This window comes from Podarcis tiliguerta (genome assembly GCF_965153285.1).
Source record: "Podarcis tiliguerta genome assembly, chromosome: 6".
NCBI classification, from domain to species: Eukaryota; Metazoa; Chordata; class Lepidosauria; order Squamata; family Lacertidae; genus Podarcis; species Podarcis tiliguerta.
The window spans coordinates 1,591,829-1,605,055 of record NC_139539.1 but is presented as its reverse complement, the minus strand read 5'-3'; the positions used below and the strand labels follow the sequence as shown (position 1 = coordinate 1,605,055).

Sequence of the window (13,227 nt, the reverse complement as noted above, 5' to 3'; positions counted from 1 at the left end):
AGGGGTCAGACTGGATGATCCTCGGGGTCCCTTCCAACCCTACCATTCAATGATTTGCCAGTGCTGAGCCCTGGATGGCCAGAGTTTCAGCACTATCCCCTTCTCATCTTCTTCCATAAGCAAGATATGAGAGAGAGAGAGAGAGAGAGAGAGAGAGAGAGAGAGAGAGAGAGAGGTCTATTTCTGTAAAATTCTGCTGCCTGTCCCACCGACAGCCAGAAAGGACAAAACAAACCCCTTACCTCCTTCATCTCTTTCCTCCTCCTCCTCCTCAGCCACCCAGAGACCAGAATAGATGGCTGTGGAGCTGAAAGGCTCCAACTGTGGAGGTTATATCCCGGCGACAGCCGCATCCATCACCAAATTTTCATTATTAAGAAACATTCTGTACACAGGGACAGATTTCGCACCTTATCTGAACCCAGCAGCTGTGCCCTAAATTCTGAGCATGGCACTTGTCTGAAGGAATTCACTTGCCCGTGTTTAAAATTAGTGTTAGCATCTATCATTTCCCTGCACCAAATGGGTTTGTGTCGGCCGCTGGCAGCCCCCATCTGTCACCAGAATGCTCTGCTGCCCGCCTCCGCCCCTTATCCGTCACTGCCAGCTCCTGGGACCCTCAGGTGGGCAGCTGTCACCCAGAGGGCAAGGGACTGGCCAAGGGTGCGGCCCCGAGGGGCTCCTTAGGTGGCCAGGGAAGCAGGTTCCCCTTCTCAACACTCTGGACCAAGACATACTATGGGCTCTGAGTGGGTTAACTGGCTGCGCCACAAATAAGGGTCTGCTGAGGAATCAATGTGGGCTCCCAGTGGCCGCACCACCAATGCCTTATGGGTGAAGTCGCAATACTGACATCTTTACAGGAGAACGATAATGCTGCAACATTTAAAGCCCCAGAACTGGAGGTGCAGGCAGCTTCCAGACAAACCATTTAGACCATTTCCCCCACATATCCTTATGCTCAAAATAACAGCAACTACACAGGTGGTGCTGTGGGTTAAACCACAGACCTCTTGGCTTGCCGATCAGAAGGTCAGCGGTTCGAATCCCCATGACGGAGTGAGCTCCCGTTGCTCGGTCCTAGCTCATGCCAACCTAGCAGTTCGAAAGCACGTCAAAGTGCAAGTAGATAAATAGGTACCGCTCCGACGGGAAGGTAAACGGCGTTTCCATGCTCTGCTCTGGTTTGCCAGAAGCGGCTTAGTCATGCTGGCCACATGACCCAGAAGCTGTACACCGGCTCCCTCGGCCAGTAAAGCGAGATGAGCACCACAACCCCAGAGTCGGCCACGACTCGACCTAATGGTCAGGGGTCCCTTTATCTTTACCTTTACAACAATAATGCATTTATATGACACCCATCTGACTGGATTTCCCCAGCCACTCTGGGCGGCTCCCAACAAAAAATAGTCAAAGCACAATACAACATCACACACTGCTCAGCTTCTCTGAACAGAGCTTGCAGATGTCTTTTAAAAATCACAATACTGTATTAAGAACAGGGCAACCACAATATATCAGCCTTTTGCAATTCTCCTCCATCTCTTCTCCTTGTTTTTGATCCCTCCCAACACAGACAATCCAAACTTTTAGGAAGGATCAGCAACACACACACACACACACACACACACACACACGTGTTTGGATCTAGGCCAGGGGAGGCCTTTTTTGAGGCCACATTCCTTTTCTAAGCAAACTCGCTGCATTTCAATGGTGGGCAGGGCTGGAAGCAAGAGAAAGAGGAGAAATGAATGCTGTTTTTACCTTGCTACAGCAGGTTGCTTCCAACACACAAAAGAAATGCAACTCATTATTTTACATCCAGGCAAGCAAACGTCATGGTCAGCATTCAAGGACCCATTCTAAGCAGACCAAAACACCTGACTTGTGGGGCAGGAACAGCTCAGGATGCAACCAGGAGTGTGGTCTGGGAAGAATCCCGAGAGCCAGACAGAGAGAGGTCTGGAGGGACACATTCGGAGGGACAACCCCTGGCCGGCCACGATGCTCCTGTCCTCTAATACCCATGGCGGGGTAGGAGACCTGGAAATAATTCCCATATATTTTGCATCTGTTGTCTTTGTCCATGGAGTTTTCTTGTCAGGGATACTGGAGTGGCTTGCCAGTTCCTGCCACAGGTGGTTCACATTTAGTCAAAACTCTCCACTCTCCTGTCCATCTTGGGTGGCCCTGCATGGCATAGTTCATAGCTTCTCTGAGTTATTCAAGCCCCTTCACCATGACAGAGGAGGAGATGGTTGGGCAGTGTTCTTGAAGCTACGAACATGAGTTTGACCAAACTGTGGCAGGCAGTGGAAGACAGGCGTGCCTGGCATGCTCTGGTCCAGGGGGTCACAAAGAGACGGACACGACTAAATGACTGAACAACAACAAATTTTGCATCTGGCAACAAACGCACTGCTGACCAAACTAAGCGGCCTAGAGCAAAATATACATAGGTCAGAATGGGGTCTACACTTCTAGGTAAAGGTAAAGGGACCCCTGACCATTAGGTCCAGTCGTGGCCGACTCTGGGGTTGTGGCGCTCATCTCTCTTTATTGGCCGAGGGAGCCGGTGTACAGCTTCCGTGTCTTGTGGCCAGCATGACTAAGCCGCTTCTGGCGAACCAGAGCAGCGCATGGAAACACTGTTTACCTTCCCGCCAGAGTGGTACCTATTTATCTACTTGCACTTAGACGTGCTTTCGAACTGCTAGGTTGGCAGGAGCAGGGACTGAGCAACGGGAGCTCACCCCGTTCTGGGGATTCGAACTGCTGACCTTCTGATCGGCAAGCCCTAGGCTCTGTGGTTTAACCCACAGCACCACCCGCCACTTCTAGAGTTAACGCTAAATACCTTACTTCCAGAGCCACTAGAGGGCCATGGAAATTTGTGTCCCAGGCTTTTTTGCCTCATCTCCCCATGTACTACCTGAGACCAAAGGGGTGCATTGGTTGCCAGATGTGAAATCTATGGGCATTATTTGCAGCACTCCTACCCCACTATTTCCCCAAACCTGGATCTTGGCATCTAAGAATTATGCCATGATTTTTTCTCTCTCTCTCCTTGCACCAACACTTTTTACCTGCAATACATTTCAGGGGTTAGGGAACGTCCTGTCGTCTGTCAAGTGTGGTCGCGAGTGGGTCAGGAGGGCCTGGCAAACCAGGCGCCAATTCTAACGCTCAGAAGAAAGGCCTTGAGGTCTTTTCAAGGACTGTGGCTGGATGATGAGATGGTGAGGTGCTGGGGTGTCAGAAGGTGTCAGAAGAGGGGTGGCTAGATAATGAAACAGCCAAGATGACACATTCTGCCTTTATGGCAGTCATGCTAATAGCAATGCTTTTGGGGCAGTAATGAATGCATTATTGAATGAAGTCTGACTAATTGGGAATTTGGTCTGAGTCTCCGTACTGAACTCCCAAAGGGAATTTTCTCCCACAGCTGCCCCACTCACTGGATAGAGCTGCCTTGTGAAGAATTTCCAAGATCCTCACAACTCAGGGATGTGGTGGAATGGGGATCCCTTTCAGAAGGGTCATGCTTCAAGCCCCTCACCCTACAGAGCACCCAGACATCTCTAGGTGAGGGGTGGAGAGAAGGGGAGGCGGCAGAGCCATCTGGCCAGTGGTCACATACCTTCCAGAGAAATCGATGGTTGAAAAGGATGCTTCAATCAGCAAATGGTTCGCTGGTTTGAGATGTTTAATCTTCCATTTGACCTTATCAAAAGCTTATTTGCACTGGGATTTAAAATTAAGTTTTCTTAAATTATCTGCTCCCGATTTTACACCGTATTAATTTCTCTTCAAGCAAAAGGGACTTATTTCCATACTCCTAGAGACAGGGAAGGGAAAGTGTCTATTTTCACCTCCCCATCTTCCAGCGAGGGGGCTGAGGATCGCTCAGCACCATTTTGGGGGAAAGGGTTGTCTACGCAGGGCTTGTGTCCGAGGAGTTATTTCGGAGGGTGGTCCACTCTGCCCAGCCTATGACCCCTGCTTTACTACTCTGAGATCCCTTCACTGGAGAGGCCACAGATGAAAGCTATGCTCAGGGCACTGCAGAGGGTGAAACTCTGGCATGCTGGCTATGGTCATTGTCTCTGGGTGGACATTTCCCTGACCAAGGGGGGCTGGAGCATGTGCCTTTCAAAGTGATGGTGTGCTCATGTGGTTTTCAACAAGGCACAGCTGAGCATGTTGCTTGTACATAGAAGACCCAGTCCAGAGTCAATCCCTGGCTTTTCCAGCTAAAAGGATCTCGTGGGTCAGCAGTCTGGGAGCTGTCATTCCTTGAGATCTCAGATCCTTCCGTCATGAGTCCCACTGAAATGTCTTGGGGGGGCTGGTCGGACTGTCAGAATTCCTGCTCTGTGATTGCAGTCATGGGATTGTTGCCTTTCACATGACGGTGTATGTTTTGACTCCACAGAGTGGGAAGTGACGGAAACAGGATGTTTGTGTACCTGTGTTCCGTGAAGTGGGACTATTGTTCTTTGTTCTTTTTCTTTTTGCTGTCTGATGCTAGAGAGAGAGGGAGCCATGTTGCAGTGCTCTGCGTGTGTTTATATGTAAATAAAGTAGATTAGCCAAAATGCTGAGTTCCTGAGGTCTGTCATGTACAAGTTGCGAAGACTCTGCGGATCCCTAAGTGTGCTGGTGTCGGTTGGCATCGGTCGCTGTGATGTTCAGGCTGAAGAAAGCTTTTGAAGCTCCCGAACGATCAACCAAGAGGGAAAGAACATGCCAGTTGGGCATGTGTCTCTACCAGGGTCCTACTAGGCTGAGCTCCTGACACAGACCTGGATGTGGAATGGGAAGAGCTGGAGGCTGACAAAGAAGGCAACTGGCAAGCTGGAAGGTGTGCAGAGGAGGGTGACCAAGATGATCAAACGGTCTGGAAACTAAGCCTTATGAGGAATGGTTGAAGGAGCTGGGAATGTTTAGCCTGGAAAAGAGGAGACTGAGAGGAGACACGATAGCCATCTTCAAATATTTCAAGGGCTGACACTTGGAAGATGGAGCCAGCTTGTTTTCTGCTGGTCCAGAGGGTGGGACCCGAAGCAATGGCAAGGAAGGAGATTCCAACTAAACCTCAGAAAGAACTTTCTGTAGGCAAGAGCCATTCAATGGTGGAAGGTGGTGGAATCCCATTCATTGGAAGTTTTTAAGCAGAAGTTGGACGGCCATCTCTCAGGGATTCTTTAGCTGTCATTGCTGCAACACAGGGGTTTGGACTAGATGACCCTCAGGGTCCCTTCCAACTCTGCAGTTCTTTGATTCTATGTCTGCAGAGGAACAGCAGCAGCAGCAACAACAACATCAGGCGCTCCTCCGCAAGAATGGGAGACTCAGATATCCCACCCTTAGGTGGTGGAGCTGGTGAGACAAATGCAAGTGAAGCGTGTTGGGGTGCTGTGCCTGAAAGTGAGGCCCCAATCCCCCCTGCAGTTCTTGGGCTGGAGCTGTTCCTTCCTTGCTGAGGGCAGTGGCTGTGAGTGCCAATGGGGCAGCCTCCCCATGGCTCCTCTTTGCCTCCATTATCTCTCAACTTGGAGTGGGTTAGCAGCTCATGTTTCTGAGGAGCAATATCCTTCACCGTCTCCTGTTGCCAGGCAACCAGCCCAGGTGAGCTCTTGAACTTTATCTGGAGAGCTGGAATTTACTAGGGCATCATGATGCAGAGTACCTCTCCCTTCATCACCAGCCAGAGCCACAAGCTTTCGTTAGGGCTGTCTGCTCCATCCGCCCAGCGGGTGCGAGATGCAAGCTTGGCGAGCCGCAGTGCCAAAGAGGTGATGGGATGGCCACCTTCAAATATCTCAAGGGTTGTCACATGGAAGATGGAGCAAGCTTCTTCTCTCCTGCTCTGGAGGGGAGGATCTGAACCCATGGCTACAAGTTACAAGAAAGGAGATTCGGACTAAACATCAGGAAGAACTTTTTGACTGTAAGAGCTGTTCAACAGTGGAACTGACTCCTTTGGGAAGTGTTGGACTCTCCTTCATTGGAAGCTTTTAAGCAGAGCTTGGGTGGCCGTCTGGCCTGGAGGCTTCAGCTGAGATTCCTGCATTGCAGGGGGTTGGACTAGATGACCCCTTGGTGTCCCTTCCCAGTGCGACAATCCTAAGAATATATCATAGAATCATAGAGTTGGAAGAGACCACAAGGGCCATCGAGTCCAACCCCCTGCCAAGCAGGAAACACCATCAGAGCACTCCTGACATATGGTTGTCAAGCCTCTGCTTAAAGACCTCCAAAGAAGGAGACTCCACCACACTCCTTGGCAGCAAATCCCACTGTCAAACAGCTCTTACTGTCAGGAAGTTCTTCCTAATGTTTAGGTGGAATCTTCTTTCTTGTAGTTTGGATCCATTGCTCCGGGTCCGCTTCTCTGGAGCAGCAGAAAACAACCTTTCTCCCTCCTCTATGTGACATCCTTTTATATATTTGAACATGGCTATCATATCACCCCTTAACCTCCTCTTCTCCAGGCTAAACATGCCCAGCTCCCTTAGCCGTTCCTCATAAGGCATCGTTTCCAGGCCTTTGACCATTTTGGTTGCCCTCCTCTGGACGCGTTCCAGTTTGTCAGTGCCACAGAACTTAATGCCAGGCTGCCATAAGGAGGTTCTGCTTCCTTCTTTGCTCCCCTCCTTCTTCTCCATGATTGACACTGTAATTGGTCTTTGCCTGCCACGGGCTAATTGAGGTCAGCGCTGATTGCAGTCTGCGCCTCCTGCTCATCCAGTCATGCTGACATCTCCTCCCTGCCTGGCACTCATCCTGCTCCTCACCTGGTTGCACCCTGCAGTCCTGAGATGCTGGTGCTGGGCACCCCCTGGGGAAACATCTGTCGTCACCTGCAAGCAGCACTGGGCAAAACCCCACCATCCTCTCTCCCCCATCAAAGGACAGGGCCACTTGGTTGCCCTGGGCCCAGCTCTGGCCACCCAAAATAAGAAATGGGGTTTGCATGCCCTTTTCTGAGTGGCAAAGTCTGCATCTTTCAGGGTTGCCCTTGGGCCTGGTTCAGACGTGCCAGCTGGCACAGAAGGAGGCTGCCCCATTGCTGATGGGGGCATCTGGCTGAGAAGGTGTGGTGGTACTCTTGTTGAAACAGATGCACTGGCTGCCCACTTACTGCTGAGCCAGGGTACTTCAGGGACCCCTGAAACAGAGGTTCTCAACCTGTAGGTCCCCAGATGTCGTTGGACTACAACTCCCATCATCCCTGAGCTCTGGCCTTGCTAGCTAGGGGTGATGGGAGTTGTAGTTCAACAACATCTGGGGACCCGCAGGTTGAGAAAGGCTGCCCCTGAACCCTTCTGTCCCAGCTCAGTCACTGGGATCATCGGCATGAGCACCTCCGGTCGTCCCCTGCATTCCCAGTGCATCAGCCCAGTCCTGTGGAACCCTCTGCCACTAGAGATTCAGCCGGAGCCTTCTGCGCCCACTTTCAAACACCTGCTGAAAACTCTTCTATTCCTTTAGGCCCAGACAGGCAATTCAGAAGACACCCTTCCAAAAATAGTTAGCTGGTTTCTGAGTTTGACGATGTGCTTTTTATTATTGTATGGCTTTTGCGGATGTTGCAAACAACCCTGATATAATATATATGTTTATGAGTACTGGTGTACAAATATGTTTTCATAAACAAAGAAAGGAAACCATGTCTGAATCAGCCTGAAATCTGTCTGCATGTAGAGAGCACCCAGCTGGGGTCAGCTCTCTGCCACCCCCCATCTCTCTATCTCCCTGAAACTGAGGCAGATCATACCTGCTGGCAGCCCTTCTTCCAGTGATTGAAGGAGCCCTCGATGAGGCACCTGCCAAAATGTTCCGGAGAGAGAAAAGGAACCGATGATTGCCTCCTCCTCAGAGAGAGAGGCCAGATGCACGGCGGATAAGCAGAGGAGGAACAGGAGAAGGAAGATCGCCGTGACCCCAATCAGGGAGAGTGCTATTAATGCCTCCTTCTTCCCAGATACACCTGGAGATTTGCATTGATGGTGATTGTGCCCATAATGAGTCGTCCTTACCTCTCTTCTCCCCCCTCGCCCGGCCGTCTCCACCACACCGCAGGGCTGGCAGCGGGAGAAGGGGCTGCTTGCACCAAGCCCACGGCTGCCCTGCCCTGGCAGGTGTGGGGATGATGTCCCCGGCTTGGCCTTGTCAGAGCATCCACGGCACCTGCGTCAGCATCTCATTGGGCAAAGGATGAAGGGGGGGGGGCTTTGTTTCGCATGCCTGAGGAACTGTATGCAGAATATGCCACATAGCAAGAATAGCAGTACAGTGGTACCTCGGGTTAAGTATTTAATTCGTCTGGAGGTCTGTTCTTAACCTGAAACTGTTCTTAACCTGAAGCACCACTTCAGCTAATGGGGCCTCCCGCTGCCGCCGCGCCGCCAGAGCACGATTTCTGTTCTCATCCTGAAGCAAAGTTCTTAACCTGAGGTACTATTTCTGGGTTAGCAGAGTCTGTAACTTGAAGCGCATGTAACCCGAGGTACCACTGTATATCTTTCTTAATGAAAACACACAGATTGCACAGGAAAAGAGCAGAGGGCCTAATCCTGCCAGAACTATGGACCCATTCTGGCCAGCTTTTTCCACTTAGCCGATGGGCTTTCCAGAGGGGCTCTACCGCATTGCCTGGAGGGTCAATGGGTCACCTTGGGGCAGTCCCTTTCCTCTCAGCCTGGCCTACCTCACAAGACTGTTGTGGGGATTAAATGAGGAAGGGAGAAAACCATGTGCGGTGCCTTGAGCTCCTTGGTGGCCGGGAAGTGCAATACAATTAATTTCAAAAAAATAATTAAATATTTGATCAGCTTTTTTGGCAGAAGCAGATGCTCTCAACTGGGTTGCTGTGGACCAGGAAGGATTCGAGCAAAGGGGAGCACGGCGGGGGGGCGCTGGGGTTGCGGGAGAGGCACATCTCTCCCCCCCCCCCGTGGCGCCAGAGAGGATGCAAATGAAAGGCGCTGAATGATGTCTGCCGAGACGCTTCATTTGGGTGATGCATTTGAAAGGGGCTAATTAGAATGCTATTAATATTTATGGGGCCTTATGCGAATGCCGATAGTCGCTATTGGGAGGTATTAAGCCTTATCGCCTTGGCCAGGAGTTCGCGGGGTAACGGGAGGCAAATTTAATTGTTCCGGGAGGTGGGGGGGGGGGGGAGACCCTGATAACTCCAGCACAAAGCCACCGGCAGCCAGCGCAGGGGGATCAGCCGGCCAAATGGGTTTTAGGGCGGGCTCATCAGGCGTCTGTGGGAATTAATTAGCCGGATCACCCGCCAGCGGGCGGCAGGGGTGGTCTTCCCAACCCCTCCGACAGGCCCATAAGCTTTGGGGAGGACCAAGAAGGTCCAACTTGCACCCACGCTTAGTGACCTGCCTGCCGGCTGCGCTTCAGGACCCAGGCACGGGGAGGCACCGCGTGGAGGGGGCGGGGTCCAGGGTGCTGGAAGGGACCCTCTTGTGGAGAGCCTGCCGGTCAGAGGAGGAGTCCTGGGGCTGGTGGGTTCAGGGGTCAGACTCGGCACAAAGCAGCGCCCCAGTTTCCCCCGAAGTCAACCCCCAGGACTGCCCATAAACCTCCTCAAATCAAGTAAATAATTTTCCAGCAGTGATGTATGGAAGCGAGAGCTGGACCATCAAGAAGGCTGATGGCCGAAGAATGGATGCTTTTGAATTATGGTGCTGGAGGAGACTCTTGAGAGTCCCATGGACTGTAAGAAGATCAAACCTATCCATTCTGAAGGAAATCAGCCCTGAGTGCTCACTGGAAGGACAGATCCTGAAGCTGAGGCTCCAAGACTTTGGCCACCTCATGAGAAGAGAAGACTCCCTGGAAAAGACCCTGATGTTGGGAAAGATGGAGGGCGCAAGGAGAAGGGGACGACAGAGGACGAGATGGTGGGACAGTGTTCTCGAAGCTACCAGCATGAGTTTGACCAAACTGCGGGAGGCAGTGGAAGACAGGAGGCCTGGCATGCTCTGGTCCAGGGGGTCACGAAGAGTCGGACACGACTAAACGACTAAACAACAACAACTAAAAGCAGAAATAATCAGAATATTGAAATTGAAAGGACAGGTAGTTTTCTGAGCACTTGGGGTCAAAGGAAAGTAATTTAAAACAACTGTTGTTGAAGCATTTCATTTCGAAGCTGCTAGCTAGGCAGAGCCAGACAGAAGATGATGACAGGGGGGTGTCCTTCCTGCCCCCATCCCAACATAAATCCTGGCTGCGCCCATAATAGGCGGTTGTCTGTCCTTCAGAGGTTGGGTGGCCAGGGATTCTGCAGCTGTGATTGGGCTAGATGGCCTGTGGGGGTCCTTTCCCCCTCTACAGCTCTATGTTTCCAGCACGGGCTCATGAAATCCCCCCCCGCGCAAAGCCCACCTCCTCTTCTTGGTGCTGCTTAACACCCCCCCCCGCTGCATCCCTGGCTCCCCAGCCTTGCCTCGTTAATGCTCTGATAATCCATAACGAGGCCCCTCTTCACATGCTTGCTGACCTCACGATGGAGCAAAGTTCGCATCCATTTTCCTTCCCCTCATTTGTCTGTAAACCATGAAGAAAAATCGCCGCCGTCTGCCCGCATCAGGCAGCCACTTTGATGTATGGCTGTAATAAAAAGCCCATTTTCAGCTGCCTGCCTGCCTGCCTGGTCGGAGGGGCGGAGAGCGGCAACCGGGCCGGGCCAAGAGCCCGTGGATGGTATGGAGGAGAAGGCAGTAACGGGCAGGGCTGCGTGTGCCCACTCTGGTGTGGCAGAAGGGCTGACAAGAGGCAGGAGGTGACTCTGGGCAGAGAGAGCCCAGATTCTGGAGCAGCTCAGCTTTAAGAGCAGAACAAGCTCCCAGTCCTCATGAAGGAAAATGTATGCTTAGAAGTGTGTGGGCAAGGACTGTGGAAAACTTAGGAGCCAGAGGGAGGGCTGAATAAAGTTTGTTTGTGTGTATAATAATAATAATTAATAATAATAATAATGGGTCTTTGGTTGCTATGCCCCTTCTGGGGAAATCCAGCCAGATGGGCAGGGCATAAATAATAGAAGAATAAAAATTAATACATCTTATGTCCAAGAAAACCCAAACAAATTATGCAGACCAAGAGAGAACCGTGAAAATGTGCCTGATCAGTGCAGGTGGACATTGGAGCTTGTAGACAGTATTGGTTTATTTATTTAATGAAATTTATATACCACTTGATTGTAGGAAAAAACCTCAAACCAAAAAAGGTAAAATAATAAAATCATCGGTAATAATGTATCATTTAGAACATACAAAAAGTTAAAACCACAAAAGGATAGACCAGCAGCAAAGTACAACTCATGCAAACTTTCTGAACATCTGGGCGGGCTTGTCTAAATGTCTTCAGGAGGCGCTGAAAAGAATACAACGAAGATGCCGGCCTGATAATCAAGAGGCAGGGAGTTCCAAAGTCTCGGTGCTGCCACACGAAACGATCCGAGTTCTTAGAAATCCGGTGCAGAGATTAAGTGTTACCTGCAAAAGGACACCCAGTGAAGCCAAACATTGGAAGATTCCAGAGAGAAAGAAAAAAGTCATCCTTAATGCAGGGCAGCGTTAAACTATGGAACTCCCTGCCACAGGAGGCAGTGACGGCCACCAAGCTGGAAAGCTTTCAAAGAGGATTGGACAAATTCGAGGAGGAGGCGAGGGCTATATCCCAAGATGCATAGGGTTTATGCCGCAAAACCAGCACCTTGAACTTAGCCCAGTAGCTGACTGGCAGCCAGCTAATTGATAGCATTAAACATGTTTCATTTACAAACAACAGCCCACAACTAATCACTCACCGAACATTTTTACTAATAACAAGATCTTGGAGAAAGAGGGGATGAATCATCAATCTCAAAAGTACATGTTTTATTTGTTGTTGTTTTAAATGAATTGTTTATTACCCAAAATAAAGTGGTAAAAAATAACAATGAGACTACAGTGATTGAGTGGGTGTCTTTAGCGTAGGGCCAAATTGGACATTAGGAATTGTGGGAATAGTTTTTAGGAATAAACAGCAGGGGCACCCAGTGGCGAAGCCTATGCCAGCGCCACCCGGCACCAAAGGGACCTCAGCCCCCAGAGCAGGGGTTGGCAACCTGCAGCCCGTGGGCCACAAGCAGCCCATGGGGGTCGTTTAAATGGCCCATGAGCCGCCCCCGAACCAAGCCGCCAGTTGGTGAGTGCCCACGTGCTGCGCTAAACCGGCGCAGGCCCAGTAGACCTGAAGGAGCGTCTCCATCCCCATCGTTCTGCCCGGACACTGAGGTCCAGCTCCGAGGGCCTTCTGGCAGTGCCCTCACTGCAAGAAGCCAAGTTACAGGGAAGCAGGCAAAGGGCCTTCTCGGTGGTGGCACCCGCCCTGTGGAACGCCCTCCCACCAGATGTCAAAGAGAAAAACAACTACCAGACTTTTAGAAGACATCTGAAGGCAGCCCTGTTTAGGGAAGCTTTTAATGTTTGATGTTTTATTGTGTTTTTAATAGTCTGTTGGGAGCCACCCAGAGTGGCTGGGGAAGCCCAGTTAGATGGGTGGGGTAGAAAATTATTATTATTATTATTATTATTATTATTATTATTATTATTATATTTGTGGGGTCTGTCTGGTGTTCTTACATGAGTGGAATGTGCGCTTTTATGTAAAATGCATCTCTGGGTTATTTGTGGGGCAGCAGGAATTCGTTCATCGCCCCCCCTTCAAAATATAGTCTGGCCCCCCACAAGGTCTGAGGGACAGTGGACCAGCTCTCTGCTGCAAAAGTTTGCTGACCCCTGCCCTAGAGGTTGGCTCCTGAGATTACACGACCTTTTGGGTCCCTTCCAACTCTGCAAGTCCATGAGTCTATGGCTTCCTCCTCTTGCTCAAAATGCACTGAGAGGCAAATGTGCAGACTTACCCCAGTCCCTTCACTGGCCTCCACGGAAGAAGCTGCCACCGTCTGCCAAGGGTGCATGTGTTGTGGCGAGGGGCCTGGCTTGCACTAGGGGTGGGTGGGTGGGCTTCCTGCTGGGGGAGGCCTTGCTACAGATTCACATTTAATGCGGCAGGCACAGCCGGAGGCCATTCCTTGGTGTCTGTGAGCCCAGCTATCACAGATAAATATAGATGCACAGAAGGAACAAGGGACTGGCAGGTCCATTACCCCCCTCCAGGCAAGCAGAGCATCCGTTACCTTAGTGTAAC

The 13,227-nt window shown here is 50.9% G+C and overlaps 1 protein-coding gene across 1 annotated transcript in view; it reads right to left on the bottom strand.

Moving 5' to 3' along the window:
* Positions 1-11,303: 11,303 nt before the first annotated feature.
* The window catches only part of LOC310680256 (papilin-like), a gene marked incomplete at its 5' end in the record, with an annotated part of 38,789 nt that continues 36,865 nt past the window's right edge, over positions 11,304-13,227 (bottom strand). The window contains one exon of the mRNA XM_083446633.1: positions 11,304-11,528. Coding sequence (XP_083302759.1) covers positions 11,518-11,528 — 11 coding nt within the window. The 3' untranslated portion in view covers positions 11,304-11,517. The remainder of the gene's footprint in view (positions 11,529-13,227) is intronic.